Source organism: Trichosurus vulpecula, chromosome 5 (genome assembly GCF_011100635.1).
Source record: "Trichosurus vulpecula isolate mTriVul1 chromosome 5, mTriVul1.pri, whole genome shotgun sequence".
Classification (NCBI taxonomy): Eukaryota; Metazoa; Chordata; class Mammalia; order Diprotodontia; family Phalangeridae; genus Trichosurus; species Trichosurus vulpecula.
The window spans coordinates 90,062,635-90,082,578 of record NC_050577.1 but is presented as its reverse complement, the minus strand read 5'-3'; the positions used below and the strand labels follow the sequence as shown (position 1 = coordinate 90,082,578).

The 19,944-nt window shown below is 35.9% G+C and overlaps 1 protein-coding gene across 1 annotated transcript in view; it reads left to right on the top strand.

Annotated features, from left to right (window-relative positions):
* The window catches only part of DPP6 (dipeptidyl peptidase like 6), a 1,232,953-nt gene that overhangs the window by 788,235 nt on the left and 424,774 nt on the right, over positions 1-19,944 (top strand). The window contains exon 4 of the mRNA XM_036759527.1: positions 15,683-15,777. Within this exon, the coding sequence (XP_036615422.1) occupies positions 15,683-15,777 (95 nt within the window). The remainder of the gene's footprint in view (positions 1-15,682; positions 15,778-19,944) is intronic.

The following is a 19,944-nucleotide window of genomic DNA, read 5'->3' as shown; positions in this document are numbered from 1 at the left end:
TGGGAATAATAACAGCACCTGCCTCACAAGGTTATTGTAAGGATCAAGTTAGATGATATTTGTAAAACTCTTAGCACAGTAACTGAAACATAGTAGGTGCCATGTAAATGCTTATTTCTTTCCCTTCCTCTTCTCCCTTTATTCCTCCATTCTGCCCATTTATTTAGGAACTTTACCTTCCATGCTTCATAGGGGCAGGGGCCATGTCTTAATTATCTTTACATCTCATCTAGTGCCTAACAACCTGTTCTACAAGGGCACTGAATAAATAGTTGTAATGTTACTTAGTAACATATACCATTAGTATTAGTATTTAGTACAGTACTTGTGAATTTAAGTTTTTTGATGGAGGGGACTGTATTGTTTTGGTCTTTGTGGTTTGCCTTAGCATCAGAAAAAAAAAAGCTGGGTTCAAGCCATGCCCTTGAAACATACTCACAATATGATTCTGGGCAATGCCTTAACTTCTCAGGGCCACAGTCAACCTGCTAATACCATAAATTGCAGATCAGGTTCCCATCTGCATCAGTAGAGAGATTTTCCTATGTCAGTAAAATCCCAGGTTAAAAAAATACCCTCTAGCACCTAGTCTTGCATATAGTAGGCACCTAATGTTTAACATTAAAAGAAATTTAAAGTTTTTTCACACTTCTTTTTTTAAAAAAAAATACGTTATTTTCTCCACTCCTTTTCCTCTCTTTCAAACCCATTTTCCTATATACTATCTATTTAGAAGGTACATGTTCTATGAAGAACTCAAGAAAATCTTCTTAGGCATAGACCATAATGAGGAAGAACTATTTTGAATTTTTTATCAATCACTTTGGATTGTTCACAATAGCTTAAATTTCTTTATCTGGCATTTTCAGTGCCCGTCCCTTAAACCTGCAAGAATATTACTGGTTGTGTTAAAAACAGGATTGTATATTTTAATTTTCATCAGTAGAGTTTATGCACCATAAGCTATTCTCCAGCTTTCTCTAATATTGATACTATTAAAGTCCATAACTCTCTGCTCTCTACAAAGAAGCTAGAAATTAAAGAGGTTATTTAGAAATTCAATTAGGCAGCCCACTGGTTATATTGAAAATTGGGTAAACACAAGTCTTGTTGGTTTTATAATGAAAACTTCATATATTATAAAACCACTGAATAATCTCCATGAAGTATAACCATCTGTCCATGAAAGCATATACTGTATAATCTACTTTTTGAAGGTACTAAAAGATATTAGCTTGTATGTAGTGTCATTGAATCACTATAATTTGACATCTGTGGCTGAGTTTGAAGTGTATGGGTACTTCTTTTTTATTTAAATTTAATTTTTTCAATTAACAATCTATTTCATATCCCTTCCATATCCCCTACTATCATTTGTGGGAAGATAAAAATAAAACTAAAAACAACGTAACAAAAATGCACAGACAAAGAAAACTCCCATATCTACTTTGTCCAAAGAATATGTCTCATTTTCCACCAAGTCCTATAGTGTCTCAGTCAAGAGATGGGTAACATGTTTCATCACAGGTCCTCTGGGATCATGGTTGGTCATTATACTGATCAGAATTCTTACCTTTTAAAGTTGTTTATTTTTATAATAGTGTTTTAATGTTTAGATTGTTCTCCTGGTATTGCCCATTTCGCTCTGCATCAGGTCATACAAATCTTCCCAGGTTTCTCGTAAACCATTCTCTTTGTCATTTCTTGTAGCATAACAGTATGGCATGACATAATGTAATTTGTTAATCCATTTTACACTTGATTGACATCCTTTTCATTTGCATTTATTTGATACTGCAAAAAAAGAGCTGCTTTAAATATTTTACACATGTTGATATCACTATGTCAATATGTATACTTTAATAGTGTTTAGGGCATAATTCCAAACTGCTTTCCAGAACAGATGTATCAAAAGCATAGCTCACTCAGCAATGCATTGATGTGCCTGTTTTCCAGGAGCCCCTCAAACATAAGTCATTTTGGGAGTCAACTTTACCATCCTCTTGGGTGTGAGGTAGAAACTCAGAGTTGATTAAATTTGACATCGTATAGTTAATAGTGACTTGGGGGAAAATATTTCATATCATTGTTGGTAGCTCAGATTTCTTTCTTAGAAACTACTTATTCACATCCTTTGACCTTTTTTCAATTGAGGAATAGCTCTTATTCTTGTAAATTTGAATTATTTCTCTATGTATCTTAGAAATGAGACCCTTATCCAAGAAAATTACTGTAATTTTCCCCCAGTTACCTACTTCTGTTTCAATTTTAGCTTTATTAGGGTTTGTGGAAAAACTTTCTTCTCTGAGGTTCTCTGTTCCTTGATTGTTTAGTAATCCATTGATCTGAAAGACAATTTCTTCTTTGTTCCTCTAATGTGTTTTATATCTGCTTTTTATGTCTAGATATTGTTTCCACTTGGAATATGCCTTAGTATGCATAGTGAGATGTTAGCCTCTGCCTAGTTTCTAACACATAGCTTTCTAGTTTTCCTAGCAGTTTTGTCAGCTCTTGCCTTAAGTAGCTGGAACGTTTGTATTTATCAAACATTAGTAAACTACGTTCATTTGTTTCTATGTGTTTGGTCCTAATCTGTTCCACTTATCATCCTCTGTATTTCTTTGCCAGTGCCAAATGATTTTGATAATTACTGCTTTGTAGTATAGTTTGAAGTCTGGTATTGCTAGATTCCTCTTCTCCCCACTCTTTTTCATTATTTTCCTTGAGGTTCTTGATCTTTTGCTCCTCTGGATGAATTTTGTTAATTTTTTTCTAGCTCTACAAAGTAATCCATTGGTAATTTAGTTGGTATGGCCCCAGAAAGGAAAGGAATTTAGATAGTATTGTCATTTTCCTCATATTGACTTAACCTACCCATAAGCAATTAATATTTCTCTATTTAGATCTATCTTTATTTGTATAAGCACTATTTTAGAGTCTTATTCATATAGTTCCTCTGTGTGTGTGATCGGCAAGTAGACTCCCAAGTATTTTATACATCCTAGGTTATTTTTAGCAGAATTTCTCTTTCTTTTCCTGCTATGTTTTATAAGTAACATATTAAAATATTGATGATTTATATGGATTTGTTTTATGTCCTGAAGCTTTGATGAAATTATCAATTGTTTCAGTTAACTGTTTAGTTCTGCAGTTCTTATATTTTTTGGTCTTACTTTACACTCTTAAAAATTATTGAGAACCCCAGATAGCTTTTTCTTATTTGCATTATGTCTTTTGATATTTACAGAATTAAGTATTAAAACTGATAAAATTTTAAAATACATTTATTTACATGAATTATTTATTAATTCATGTAACGATAATTAAACCATTACATATTAACATAAGCAGTGTACTCTTTGAAAAATAATATTTTCTAAAACAAAATTTAGTGAGGAGAATGGCGTTATTTTACACATTTTTTCAAATCTCTTTCAAGTTCAGCTTAGTAGAAGGCAGCTAGATTTTCATATCTGTTTCTGCATGCAATCTGTTGTAATATGTTGTTTTGGTTGAAATCTAAATCTGGCCTAACAGAGCTAAGTAGTTGGAAAGGTGAGGAACATTTCAATAGGCAAATAATTTCTTAGGGTTGTTGTAAAATGATTTTTTATCTCAGAGACCCCCTAAAAGGGTCTTGAGAAGCACAAGGAGCATGATGATGGCTCTGAGAACTACTGGTTTAGTTGAATTGCTAGTGTGCTCTAAGCAAACCATCATATCATTTCCAAAAAGTAATAATTTTATTTCCTTTCAGTTAGCTGTTCCCCTCAACTTTTCCTTGTTATTGTTACTTTAGGTAGTCTTTAGAATACTATACCAAATAATACTGGTGATAATTAATATCCTTGCTTTACTCCCTGTCCTTATTGGAAAGTCCTCTACTTTATACCCATTATATATAATGCTAACTGTTGGCATTAGATAGATATTACTTATAATATTAAGGAAATGTGAGTTTGTTTCTTCATTTCATTTGTTCCTTTCGTTTTTAAAAAGAGTGAGTAGAGTAGCAAAAGCTATTTTGGCATCTGTTGATTTAATCATATGATTTTTGTTCCTCTTGTTAGTATATGGCAATTATGTTGAAAGTTTTCCTAGTATTTAACCAATCCTGCCATCTAGGATAAATCCAAGCAGGCCCAAGGTGTAATATTTGTGACTTCTTGTTGTAGTATTCCTCGTTAACATTTTATTTAAAATGTTTGCATCAGTATTCATTAGGGAAAATGGCCTGTCATTTTCTTTGCCTGCTTTGAGTCTCCTTGGGTTAAGTATCAAGACCACATCTATGTTATAGGAGGAGTGTAGTAGCACATCTTTTCCTATTTGTTTTTCATTTTTGTAATACTGGTAGCAATCATTCCTTGAATGTTTGATAGAATATACTTGTAAATTAGTCTTGTCCCAGAATATTTTCTTTGGGAACACATTTATGACTTATTTAACTTCTTTTTATGGTATTGGGTTTTTTAATTTCTCTCTTTCTTGTCTTGTTAACCTGGACATTTTATATTTTCATAAATATTCATCCATTTCATTTAGGTTGTCACTTTTTGGGCATATAATTGGGTAAATTTGTGCTTTTATTTTCTTCATTTCTTTTTAATTTGTTTATTTCAACCTTTTTCATTTCTTTGAAGCATATGATTATTTCCAGGGAGGGAAAAGGAGGTGACTCAGAAGAAAATTATTTTTCCGGTTGTTCCATGGGAGTTAAAGGAGCTAGGTTTGAACTCTAGCTCTGCCTATCACTTAGCATTTCTGTGACCTAGGAAAAGTCACTTCCCCGTCTTTGAGTTCCAATTTTCTCAATTATAAATGAGGAGGTTAGACCAGATGATCTCTAAGGCTTGGCATCTGGCATATATTAGGAGCTTAAAAAATGCATTTGGACTTTTAAATGCTATAATCTAATTTGGCAGCCTTCATACCCTAGATAGAGATCAGCAGCAACAAATCTTTGTTGAACACCTACCATATACAAGATACCATGCTATTCGCTATGGTGATAGAAAGAATTCTAAGCCATTTAATTGGAGAAATAAGACAGATAGACAAAGACATACACAAACATATGCTCCAACTAATTAATATCCAATCCATTATATGTTAGTAATGTGGTTTTTGTTTTCTGATTTACAAAATGCTTTCTATACAGTACCTCATTTGAGCCTCCTAACAACTCTATATATTTGTAAAGTTGGCTGTTTATAGATGAGGAAGCTTAAATTTAGAGATGCTGATTGACTTACTTAAGGTCATACAACTATTAAATGGCAGAGCTATGATTTAATCCCAGTTCTTCTGATTCTGTCCAAGTCTAGTGTATTTCTAGTGACTACATTTACTAATTGAGTAACAGAGATAATTTGGACTGTGGGAGTTTAGAGGAAAGAGTAACATGACTCTAGTGGAACAGTCCTTATGAGAAAAATAATCTATTTTCCCCCATCCCCACCCCTTTTGACTAGATTTTTATTTCCCCTGTGATGATTCCTTACAATTGGTCCCTAGGACACACTGGATGGTAATAGGGGAATAACTTCTAAAATATTTCTGGCATTATGTTAGACCCTTAAGGGTAAATTCTGAGATTACACTGCCCTGTGATGCTTCAGTGATCTCTATCATCTCTTTTTCTGACAAGCACTGAATTATTTCCATTTTCAGGAACCATTGGTTTCTGTAGGATGTGTGAATCTAATCTTATGTCATCTCTTAAAGTTATGTGTGTCTGCTTGTATCATTCCTCCCTCCCAAAATGCCTTCTACCTCCACCTTTTGAAATTCAAGGCCCAGATCAAGTCATTTCTTCTGTAAAGCTCTTCCTGACCATGCAAAGTGGGAAGAGATTTCCCCCTCATCTATACTTCCTGAAGCACTCTTATGGTACTTAATACCTTGCATGTACTATTTATAGACTTGACCTTAGATTGTTTTTTTCTTTCTAATTTATTTTATTTTCAATCCATGGAACAAAACAGGCATCGCCATAACACAGTTTAATGAAAGAGATGATTGCACCTGAAACTGAAAATCTACCATGAATAACTTGCTATTTATCTCCAAATATTATTATCTAAATTTCTTTTTTTTCCTTCCCTTCCCTCCCTGACCCCTCAGGTCACAAATAGTGTGTGTGTCTGTGTGTGTGTGTGTGTGTGTGTGTGTGTGTAAAATTATTCTATACATCTATTTATCAATTCTTTCTCTGAATGCAGATAGCATCTTTCTTCATATATTCTTTATTTTTAGTTTGTGTATTTATAATAGTCAAAATGATTTAGTCATTCAAAGATGTCATTAAAACAATATTGCCATCACTATATACAATGTCTCTTGGTTCTGCTCACTTTACTCTTCATCATTTTGTGCAAATCTTTACATGTTCTTTTAAGATTATTGGGCTCATCATTTCTTATAGCACAGCAGTATTCCATCACAACCATGCACCACAACTTGTTTAGCCATTTGGCCTTAGATTATAGCTATTATTATTGTATTGTCATATTCCTGACTAGATTCTAAATGCCTGGACACCTGAGATGTTGCCAAGTAGATATTTTTCTTTCCCCTACACATAGTGGATCCTTAATAAATACTTGTTAATTTCTTTGATTGGTTAAGTTACCAATAAAGCCTACCTTCAGAAAGGTTACTTTTTCTTTTATGTATTTGTCTCCATAGTGCCTACTACAGTGCCTGGAGCATAGGGTGCACTTAATAAATGATCCTCGATTAATTGGTTACCTCTTGAGTTTTGTTTTCTTCCTCACCATTTTCTTCCCTTAAGATCCCATGTTTGTTTGTTTGTTTACCTCTCCACACTTTACATAAAATGGATATCCCTGGCAGAAGAAATTATTTGTCTTTTCCAGATCATTTCATTTACCTTCTCCTTCACTTCATTTTCAACTCTATTTGTCACTTTGCTCCCTCCATGTGAATTGGAGGGTGGGTGTCTACAATTCTTATTTAGGTTGTTATATGTTATATGCTGACTTCTTTGCTTTAAAAAATAAAGCATTTTTTTCAAGATGATTTTAAAATCAGAATTTACCTTTCCATAGATATTAATACTAGGGAGGTCTTCCAGAGTTAGATAGTTGTACCTACTGTTTTTGCTCAACATTTCTGGAACTCTTATATACTTAAGAATCCAGAATTCTTGAGGGACCATTAGACTGAGCATTGTCATATATTGGTTGTTCTATGACCATTCCATAGGATAGACTTGCTCATTTAAAAACTGTTATCACCATAATGATAATTTTCATACCAGCTGTCATTATTATAGCTTTTAAGCTTAAATAATTCTCTAGAGCTCAAAATTTTACAATTCTGCCTCCTACCTCTTGGGATACACTTTGATTTTTTTTGATCTGGCATCTATTTTCCCTGTCTAGTGATGGACCTATGCAACTTCTTGTGAATCACAATAATATATGCTTCAGCCCTACCATTGGACTCTAAGAATCATTAGTTTGAAAAGTCACGTTTGCTTTGACCACACCCAAATATCATGATATCGCCCACTAGTTTTCCAAATCACCCTACTTTCTTCTTGTGGTTTCCAACCAGAGGTCACTTCTTCTCAAGGCATCAACTTAATGCTTAGGATTTCAGAGACATAGAGGAAAGATCACTGGAATCCATAGCCTCTCTCCCTAATTATGGAGTGGGAAATGGTCATAATATGGCTGACTGGGAATATGGCCATGGAACCATTCTTTGTGTAACTCCTGATTCCTGGATCCCAATATGGTGGTACAGTGTCTCAGAATTTATATGTATAGCCCTGGACTGCCTAGAACAATATAATAAAATCACCAGCAGTATCATTCTGCAAGCCAAACCTTCAAAGATCCTCCACAGTCATGGATTGCCATGAAAGCCAAGTGACAGATAAAATAAAGAGACAAAATATATTACTATATTTCATGTAGGCCCATAACTGGAGAGTTTCATTTTATTTTACATTTTTTATCAGCTTGGCACCTGGACTAGTTTTTTTTAATTAAACATAATTTGTTGTATGCCATAGGAAATATTTCTTATCTAAAACTACATGAATAGACATTGCTTCTGTTTTAATCCAAAAAAAGAATACAAGAAAATATGAGAGAAGGAATACTATTTTAAATTAGATATTAGTTGAAATTAAAGAGGTATGTCTTGGGGAAAAGTCAAATACACTCGCTTTATTCATTATATGTGCTATGTATTTGAGAAATGAAAATATGTTCATATTCTGATGAGATTTCTTTGCAGTAATTTTATCCTCAAAATAGAAGTTTTATACTTGAAAAAGCTACAGGCATGCACAGATTTTACTTAACAATGAAAGGTTAGCACAACCTTACAGCAAAGTCTGTTAGATGTCACAACATCAATTTATCTGTCACAGACAGATACACAGTACAACTGTCATGACTTCTGAAGGTTTAATTTGGACATTAGTTTTGGGCAAAGCTAAGCAGTCCATAAGTACAATCTACTGTAATTTCATGCGCTACATGGTACTCAGAGTTTTGAGACTATCATATTTTTATTTAATTTCCTGAAATGTATTATCACTAAAAGAACTGAGAAGCATTGATCCTATCTAAAATTGGTTCATACATCACAGTTTTTGAGGGTGTAACAAAAATATACAAAAAACCCACAATTTTCCTACTGGAGTCTTTTCTTTGAAAAGAGTGCGGAAAGAACATATATCATTTGATAGGGGGTAGAAGCCAGTGAACAGTGTCCTTAAGGCAGCTAAGTGATACAGTAGATAAAGCACTGGACCTGGAATCAGGAAGACCTCACTTCAGATCCAGCCTCAGATACTGTGTGACTCTGGACAAATCATTTCACCTCTGTCTCAGTTTGTCCAACTGTAGAATGGGGTAATAATAGCATCTTACCTCTCAGAGTTGTTGTGAAAATCAAATGATATTATGTTTATAAAAAGCTTTTACCATAATGTCTAACATGTTGTAGGCACAATATAAATGCTTATTGCCTTTCCTCCACTGCTCCATGCCAGAATGAGTTAGTTCTCCTAACTAGAAAATTTAATGGCCATTGTTGAGTTCTTATTTGCTAGACTTCTCTGTATCTTCTGACAGTAATGCTTCCCCTTTACTCCCAAACATCTCTTCCCGTGGTTTCAGTAACACTGTTCTCCTTATTATTCTTATGCCTGCCCTCATCTTACTAGTCCTTTTGAGTCTCCTTTACCGTATGATCATCCATCTTCTACCCTGCAAGTAGAGGGATCCCCCCAAACTCTGCTTTGGACCCTCTTCTCTTTTCTAAATTATTTCTCTTGGTGATTTTATTATATTGTGGATGATATATACATATATATATATATATATGTATATAGATGTACATGTGTATATATTTTATGTGTATGTATATATGTATGTGCATATATAAATATATATATAAATCTCATCAACATCTGAAATTAACCATGTTCCAAGCAGAACTGATTTATCTTCTTCACTTTGGAGCTTCGTCTGATTCTGCTCTCTCCTTTAACCCACACAGGCAGTTAGGTGATAATATGTTTTGTGTTTTCCTGGTAACTTTGAAGAGGGCAATCTCAGTTGAGCAAATAGTGACAAGAATAGTGAAAAGGTTGGAAACAGGAGAGATAGGAAGAAAGGTGAATTTGGGTCGAGAGACAATATAATTGAAACAATCCATATCTGTTCCTCTTTTGCTACTCGTTCTTTCCCACTGAAAAATTTAAAAATATGAGTGGTGGGAGTGAAGAGTGGAAATTACCCACTGACCACTGCTTAGGAATACAAAAATACAATTAGGAGATATCTGTTGCAAGCATGAAGCGATGGGGAAATGCAAGATTTGGATACGCTGAGGGTGGGGGCGGGGCAGACAGGGAATTTTATCTGGTTAGCTACTATGAGTTTCTGAATTGAAGGAGGAGTCTTTGCTTCATGCAGCCATGGAAAGCCAGTGGTGGTGGGATGGGTAGTTGAAGAGGATGGATATAAGCCACATATTGTCTCTAGGGTAGGGGTGATGAGATATAAGCCAGCATTCCGTTCTATGATTAGTTGCACTTATGACCCCAGCCTCTTTGACATCATTCTACAGCTCTCTCCTAGTCCTCACCCCTACTTTGGTACCATTGCCCTGGATCCTCTTGTTTGTCGATGACAAATAATACAGTAATTGAATCAAGCCCTGGAACACTGCAGAGTTCACAAAATGAGATTGATAATCACTAAAATTGCTTCAGCCTAACTATCCACATAGAAAAAAAAAACAAATGGAGGTGAAGAGTGTGTTCTTCAAGCTGTTATATACAGTTTTAGGGACATTTCATTAATTTGATACACCAATCCATGTATCTTGGATAGCTATCGCAAATGGACAAGAAACAAGCCAGAGCTGAAAAGGAGGAAGAAAATGCTGCACCTATTACAAATGGGTACTTAGGCAGTGTTTTCAATGATTCTAGTACCTTCATGGGGGAACATATTTTTTACAATTTGATTCTTCAGGTGATGGCATACACAAAATACCTCAGTCTCCAAAGAATCAAAATTGCAGTTCACTCAAAGTACGGCAGAGGGACATGTGGTAAATATCAGTGCGCTGTGTCCTGTTGCTAATGAATAAAGCTGCACAACAAGTGACAGAGAAGAACTTTTTAAATAATATAATGAGAAAAAGAGGTTGGGTCCATCATACAGAAAGAGTTAAGGATAATAGGCATGTATCTGTGTGCCCTACAGGTACCTGTAGAATGTTTAAAGGCTTAGAGAATGGGGAAGGGGCAGGGAGACACAAGCATTTGTTAGGTACTTACTTTGTGCCAGGCACTGTGCTAAGTGCTTTACAAACAACAGTAAATGATGAAAACAGGCCATTGGGTGAGCCCCTCACAGATCATTTTTGGGAGGACATGAATATGAAGAGATAACACAGGATGAGAAGGTGGAAACAAGTGATTATCTGCACAAATTGGAGCATCCACAATGCTGAGATCCCAGATCCTTTGAAATGTCAGTGTCTTCCCAGGACCCAGCACAATGTCTCATACTTAATAAATAGTTGTTAAATTGCACTGAATATTTATGAAGCATCTCCTGTGTGTAAAAGATAATCCTAAACCCTAGGTTAGAGATACTAAGTCAAAAATATATAACACCCATCTTCATGGAATTTATAATCTCCTAGTGGCTATGCATATACATATAATTAAAATACAAAAATGTAACATGATAGAACAATAGTAGTAACTGATGTTTTTATAGGACTTTTTGATTTACAAAATGCTTTGCATATAATATCTCTCCTAATACAGAAATGCAATAAAATAGATATAAAGGATATAAAAGGGTAACTTTTTGTTATAACATACTCTTATCATATAATACACATAAAATAATTTGCATACATAATGTGCATATATGATGTATTTTAAATTTGACAGGCACTTAACGTATGTTATTTCATTTAATTCTCAAAACAGCTGTATAAGGAACATTCCCATTTTGTGGATAAGGAAACAGCCTCAGAAAGATCAATTACCAAGTGTCAGAGGAAAGATTTGAATCTCCAGTTCTTCCTTATACTAAGTGCAATGTATTTTTTCCACTATTCACATTCTCTCTTATAATTGAAACAAAGAAGGCTGACCTAAACAACTTGCCTAAGATCAAACCAATTTCTCTGTGGTAAAATTACAATTTTATCCCAGCTCTGCCAACATCAGATGAAATCCTCTTTCTACTACACTTTAACTGTGTTTCCCCTTTACAATTTGTATTATATAGTCAGATGTAATTTACCATTCTTGATGCTAGTAGACAGAAGAATTAGCTCACTGACATCTAAGAAGCCTTAAATACATTTTGTTCTTTTGTGGGACCTCTTTACACTATGATAACTGAGGACATGTAGGCCAGTGTGATTATTCTTAACATCAGAGGTCCCCAGACAATAGATCAGAATCTTCTGGTGGGTCTTAATCCTGACTGTATTTCCAGGCTCAATTGCTGTCACCACAGACACTTCTCATCTGTTCCATGTGCTGCTTCTATTGTCTTACCAAGTAAGGAACAGGAAGAGAGAGGGTACTAATGTCCTTCTCCTATTCCTAGTGATTTCGTAATATACAGAAAATTTATAGAAGCCTTTCTTCACTTTAAAAAAATTGACTAGGATTATATTTAGCAGAAGAGTTTTAGAGATTTATACATTTATTATGAGAGCATAGCACCTCCCCTGCTCTGTCTGTCCCAACAACCACTCACCCTAAAAGGCTGGATTCCCCAGAGGTCACCTGACTTATGACTGTCCTCAAGATGCTAATGATGGTCCTGATAGTCTGAGATTTCTAATACTGTAGCTCCTGAGCCCCCATGTAATCTATTTCCCATTATTACTCAATTGCTAGAATTCTGCTATCTTTTAGAAAAGGGGTTTTTGAGAAGGTATAGCAAAAAAGAGTAGCTATAAAATAGTTCCCCCAAAAACTGGGGTTGGGGGCGTACTCTCCCCTTATCTCATCCACAAGATGCCTGGGGAAAGTGGATTCAAATTTAAAATGGTAGTGAAACATTTGTGTAAAAAGCATTTGCATCCATGGAGTACCTTCTGCTTCCTTAGCCTAGAAGTTTATTTTTTGTTTCTTTTTTTCTCTTTGTGGAAACCTCATGAAATACTCCCTAGATATATCTCTTTGATAGGCTCCTAGGATCCTTGCCTTTCCATAAGCTGACTCTTCATCTCAGGGGGTCATAATTTCCACAGCCACTACTGTCCTTAGGCTTTCTATAGCCTTCCATATGTGCTTCCTCCATTGTTAGCCACTGCTAGCGCCTCTGGTAGATTCTGATACCTGCTCCTGTTGCCTCTGCTACCTCAGATAACCCTTAAGACCTTTCAGAATTCACAAGGTTCAATCCTGGTCAGTTCTGTCTCCAGGGATTTATTCATCAAAGATCAGGGAAGACAAACAGAAAAGAAATTGGAGTGCCATGTGCTCATAGACACATGGTGGCCCATTGCAGGGAACAAATCCTGTTTTACTCCCCCACCAAGGAGTTTATAGCATTTCTTCCCTCATAGAATGTGTGATAAAGCAATTGTAGGGTACGAAGAAAGGTTACATCCCATTGTCCCCACAGTAGCCATTGACAAGACTTTTCTCCAATATAAGAACATCCCTGTCTTCACTCATTATTACACACATACCCCAAAATCTCCATTCCAACTCTATCCATCTGCTGGCCTCATAGTGTCTGTACAAGCTTCCATCTTTCCTCCACTGGCTGTGAGCCTCTCAGGGTGGTTATAATCTAACCATGAACTGGATCCTTGTTGCACTAGGAGCTGTGCAAGCCCCCCAGCCCATCCTCCAGAACACGTTGTGGCTATGGTATTTTCCCTGTGCGTGATTGGCTCTGTGTTCTAAGGAAGAGGTTGTTGAATAAGACCCTTCTTCCGCTTTACATTTACAGAAGAACAGAGTGAGTCACAGAGGATGAACAGGCACAGGATGAATAGCAATCTGCTTTGCAGATCTTATTATCTTTCCCTAACAAGCCTACTTCTCTTTCAGACTACCCTGTTTCTATCATGACACCACTCACTACTATCTTCCCAGTCACTGAGGTTCAAAACCTTTGCATCACCCTCTACATTTGTCACTCAAGACAAATATCCATTCACTTAGGCAAATCTTGTCATTTCTGCCTAAACATCTCTTGTGTCTTTCCCCTTCGCTGTACTCATATAACCACCAGTATAGTTCATGTCTTCATCACATGTCTCCTGGACTCTTGCAATAGCTCCTAATTCATCTCCCTTCCTCAAGTCTCTCTCCACTCTAATTACTCATCCACACTGCAACTTAATCAGCCATTCCCTATTTGATGGACATCCCCTCAATTTCTGTTCTTTACCACTATAAAAAGAGCTGCTATAAGTATTTCAGTACAAATAGGTCCTTTTCCCTTTTCTGTGATCTCTTTGGAATATAAACCCAATAGTGGTATTTATGGATCAAAGGATATGCCCATTTTTATAGTCCTTTAGGCATAGTCCCAAATTCTTCTCCAGAATGGATGGACCAGTACACAAGTCCAACAATCCATTGTTGTCCCTATTTTTCCATATCCCCTCCAGAATTTATTTTTTCCTTTTCTGTCATGTTAGCCACTCTTAAAGGTGTGAGATTGGTTTAAATTGCATTTTTCTAACCAACAGCAACTTAGAACATTATGTAGTTATAGGTCCTTTCACCTTTTTCCTGGACTCTTGAAATAGCCCCCTAATTGGTTACCCTTCCTCAAGTATCTCCCCATTCTAATCACTCCTCCACACCACAACTGGATCAGCCATTCCCCAACTGATGAATATTCCCTCAATTCTTTGCCACCATAAAAGGAGCTGCTATAAACATTTTTGGTACATGTATGGTTGGACCAGTTCACAATTTCACTCCTAGTGCATTAGTATACCTATTTTTCTGTATCACCTCCAGCACTGGCCATTTTCCTTTTCTGTCATATAATCAGTTCCCTCCATAATTAAGAAATCAGGCTTCTATCAAAGAAACTTGCTATAAAATTTCTTCTCCCAAGTTCCTGCTTTCCATGTCATTCCTCTACTTCAGTGGCTCTCTATGGACTGTAGGATTAAATATTATTTCATCATTTCTCATCCTTTATTTAGAATGCTCATTTTTCTATAAATTTATAATGAGTAAAACTATTAGTAGAGGAATACATAGATATAATTTATAAGTAATTATGTTGGTATAGTAGATAGAGTGCCAGACTTGGAGTCAGGAAGACCTGAGTTCTAATTTTGCCTCTAGACTCTTATTTGCTGTGTAACCTTGGGCAGGTCACAGAACCTCTCTCAGCTTCTGTTTTCTCACCTATAAAATGGAGATAGTAATACCACTTACCACACAGAGTAGTTGTGCAAATCAAACAAGAAAACATAAAGCATTCTGTAAACCTTAAAGTGTGTTACATAAATGCTAGCTTTTATTATTAATTCTTAAATAAGTAAACATGTTTTTCTAGGGCATACATACTTAAAAATGTTTGTTGACTGTCAGGAGTGTACAATCAAAAAAATTTAGAGATTATGATTCTAGAGGGCTACTTTGAGAATCTTTATTGTGTTTAGGTCCAACACCATACAAGGTGAAGTACATAAGTCACAAAATGGTGGTAAAAGAATCTAATGTTACCTGAGGTAAAAAGAGAGATATAACATGAGTTCTTTTGTGTTAGTATGTATTCCATAGAGGGTACTTCTACATTTGAGGTGTAGTAAATCTGATAACCCTACCATCTCCCCTGCCCTAATATTGAAAGGTAGCAAATCTCCTAGTGTTGACTTTGCATGCACCATTCATGAAAATGTGTGTGTGTATGTGTGTGTGTGCGTGCACATGTGTGTGCGCGTGTTTTCAGGTAACAGAGTCAAAAGTGGCAATGAAAAATCTGGTTTAGGGTCAAATGAGCTTATATCAAGAGAAACTCCCAGTGCTCATTGTTTAAAGGGCCTTTGATGAAAAGAGGATTTTTTTTCAGAAATATTCAGCTCATCCTACAAAAGCATCCAACATTCTGATCAAAAGCAGACTGAGTTGCTTGATGTCTCATGTTCTTCCTTTTTTTTCTTACAGATAAAGAATTCATCTACAGAGAACAGAAAGGAACTGTGATGTTGCAGAATGTTGAGACAAATAATTCTACTGTATTAATAGAAAGCAAAAAAATTGTAAGTACCTTCTTTAATGACTGGGATAATTTCGGTTTTTCCTCCTTCAGGTCAATAAAGCAGAAAATGACTTCAGATTTCAACTTTCTCTATAGCCAGGCAGGAGCAATAAACTTGTAATACCACAGGCTAAGCCAGTGAGGAGAATGTGAAATTGAACTTCCTCTAATTTAATAAGTGGAATCTCACTTTCTTTCATTGTACAGAAAATTCTCTGCAGGTATTGGAAACAAGTGTTGCATATCATATATAATTGAAAGATAAAGTCCTATGGCTTTTACACATTTACAGAACAATTGCAGTAATGCATATGTAATACTCAAAGAAGTCTTACCCAATCTCTTTCAGAAAATTCATCTCCACATATGCAGCATGGGAGATATTAACTGAGTGCAAAATCTAGCTATTATAATGATCATAACCAAACAAGTTTTAACTCAGTAGAAGAATCACAACTTGGCAATCTGAAAAGTTCAATTTTTCCCAAAACTTTGAAATATTGTATTAAATCTTTTTTAAAGGTTGGATTTGTTATTTAAATGATGACTTATAGCTTCCTAAGCAATTAAGAGGGAAGTTCCAGCTTTCCTTTTTTATCTGTTCATTAGGATAAGAATTAAGCCCTTTGGGTTTATTTTATTTTTAAAAGAGAAGACCATTGGGTCTTATCTGGCAAAGAGTACAAAATAGATCAAGAATCAAAAATGATACTTTTCTAAACAGTCAAATAATCCAAATGAGGCCAGAACCAAAAGTTCTGAATTAGAACTAGTACCATTTTGAAATTGACATGGATCAGAAATGTAGAATTTTGGAATTTTAAAGTTGGGAAAGACCAGAGAGGTCATCTAGGTCAGCTTTCTCATTTTAGTGGTGAATAAATGAAGATACAGGAAGATTAGATGACTTATTTTTGACTAACTGAAATCTATGCCTTGTAACCACTAGGACTAGAACCCAAGTCTCCTGATTCCCAGTCCCATGCTTTTTTCAGTAAAACATACACCCCAGTGAGTACAAAGGATGGTTTTATTTCCATGTAGTTTTACTGGCTCTTATAGGAATTGGGGTTTTGCTTTTCTTACCTTAAAAAATTGCTTAATTTTAATTTTAAATTTAATTTTTTGTAACAAAGTAAATTTACTTAGCAATTATTTCATTTAAAAATACAATTTACTTTTGAGAGACAAATTAATTTAGACATAAGACAGGATAGATCTTAGTCTTCCATGTAGAAAGGCTGCTTCCTGGTTATAAGTAAGGCACACAAACTCTTTATGTTGTGCAGTGTTTTATTTAGTGCAACAGTCTTAGTTTACTAAATAAGGCTCTGTAAGAATGAATGCATATCTATTTCTGTGGTAAAAAACAACAACAACAACATAAAACACTTAAGGTAGAATCTGCAAGAAACTAATTCCATACATTTCTAAATATCCCAGGTGCAGAAAAGGTTTTCTGATATTAATTGAAAGGCAGAAATGAACAGAGACTGTTGCCAAGGGTGACTAGATTTTAATGTCAGAATCTTGTCAATATTTCCTGGGAAGGTGTCAAGTTAGTAAAAGCAGGTTGCCGTACATACAACTGCACTTAGTAATGAAATACTGGAATATGAACTGCCTTCTCTTTCTAAGATCAATAGCCCATGACAGATCATATATTTTATCTGAAGTCGTTTCAGCCAAGTAATAGGGCAACTTCACACACCATCTTTGGTACAGAAAAGAGATTCTTATCTCTCTAAATGATTCACACATTCCATATCATGTAAGTTTTTCCTCTCTTTTAAGGCACCTTGTTAATAATGATCTTTCTGGTGCTTATTTTAGTCTTATCCCCAGGATACATTCAAATGGCTTAATTAGGGGCCTCCATGATAAGTAAGGAGAGAACTTGTAGTTTATGACTTGAATAATAGTCTAGAATATCTCAAAATCCTTGATTTCAAGTCCATGTCTGCTATTAGCCTCTTGAGCCAAAGTCATTTAACCTTCCTGTTCCTCACAGGAAGTCTCCTCCACACCCCCAGCATGTTGGATGCACCCCTTCTAGTGAATTTATTGGAGGATAGAGATGAGTCATGCAGGATGAGAGTCTGGACGACTTGTGATTTACACAGCTGGGGGGAAGGATCCACATAGATGAGAGATAACAAATGATCGGTAGGAGTGTCAAAGTATGTCACAAGCTACCCCACATATATTACTTGCCACTTCATGAAGGGGAACTATGAGCTCCCTCAATATCTCTACACTTTTTGTGATATTAACATTTATAGTTTGCAAAAAGAAAGTGTGCTGGTATTCATTACAAATATTTAAGTGCCTACACTCACCAGACACAAGAACAAAAATGAAATAGCCCCTACCCTCAAAGAGCTTACGTTCTTTTGGGATGGAGGAGCCACAAGAACACAGATAAGTGAGAACTATCTACCTACCTACATACATACATACATACATACATATGTATATGTACACATAGGAATTTGGTAATTTATTGGGGGAATGGTGCTAACTAGATTGATCAATGCATTGTTATATGATGATCAAAATTTGGGAACTGCCACAGTTGGGAGTAGAGAAGAAGTGTAATTCAATTATCCCCATTTCACGATTGGTATCAGAACTTTTGCCTTATGACCTTGGCATATGTTTTGATACTTGGTCAAAATTTCTCTTCTTTTGAAATGTAGAGCCCTTTGGGGTTGTTGAAGACATGGCTAAGCGAGATTTCCCATCAATGCCTCTTAGCTAAGAAATGGTAGTATTAGTGGTGGTGGTGGTGATGGTGGTAGTAGTAGTAATTCACATTTATATAATACTTAAAGATTTAGTAAGTGAAACATCTCTGTGAGGTAGGTTGCATAAATTTTATTTTCACCATTTACAAATGAAAGTCCTGAAGCTGAGAAAAGTGAATTGTTAATATAAGTAAGAACCCTCATTTGAACTCAGGAATCTGTATGGGATAGAATTTTTAAATAATAGGAGAGACATCTTTAAGAGAAACAAAGTAAATTTATTCTACAAACCTTGCAAGATTCGGGCACACCTCCATAAGGGAGGAGGCGAGGTAAAAGAGAACCTGCCTTAATTTATAGTCTTAATGAAAAAGATTCCCACCCACCTCTATCCCTTCTCACCACTGGCTGGTGGGGTGGGGGTGGGCTTATGGTCTAGGCACGAAAACTACACAGAGGACCAAGATTGATCCGGTTCGTTCAGGTTTTTCCCTATCAGAACTCAACTGCCAGGGTGGCATCTGAAAGTCTAGGAGGAGAAATGGGATGGGGGAAGGAGAGACCCTTCCCAGAGCAGAGAACAAATAGCTCACAGGAAGTTCATTATCTTCTAACATCTGAGAGAGAGGGGGGGAAGGGCATGCCTTCCCAAAATTACAAGGCCAGATCCCAAAACCTCTCCATTAGACATACCCTGTGAAGTCTTCACAAATATCTGTCCCATGCAGTTCTGATTCCATATCCGTGACTCTTTCAACTGTACTGGATGGCCTTTTCAAATTGACCCTACAAAAATGTTATACATTTTAATAGCTAGGTTAATGTAAATGATTTGAAAGTAGAAACAAGTAGATTTTTTTTTTCTTAAGAACCACCCCTTAAACCCAAATCACTCTGGCTCTCATTGATTGGCCAACAATACATCCCAGGCCAAGTTCCTTGTTCATTGTTTGAACCCTGATTGTCTCAGAGTGAATGTAAATAGCAATTGTTTCTGTTTTGGCCAGAAACCCTGAGGATTTTCCCCTCCTGGATTTTTTTTTTTTGATTAGATAAAGAGGCCATTCTCTGCCTCATTTCTTACCTAGCCTTAATCACTGAATGAGTGCTGCCTCAGTCAAACCAAGACCTGTTAAAGACCTTAGCTTGAAAAGGCCAAGGTCTTCCACTGCATCCAGGGCCATCTCCAGTCTTTCTGATCTATATCTGACCACTGGACCCAGATGGCTCAGGAGGAGAAAGTGAGACTGGTGACTTTATACAGCCCTCCCTCACTTAAGTCCAGTTCACTTGCATGTCATGATATCACCTGCCTGGTACGATAGTCCTCTTCAAGAACAAAGGACACACAACAACAACTGATTCCAGGCAAGTTATTTAACCTCTCTCACTGTTTCCTGATCTGTAATATGAAAATAATA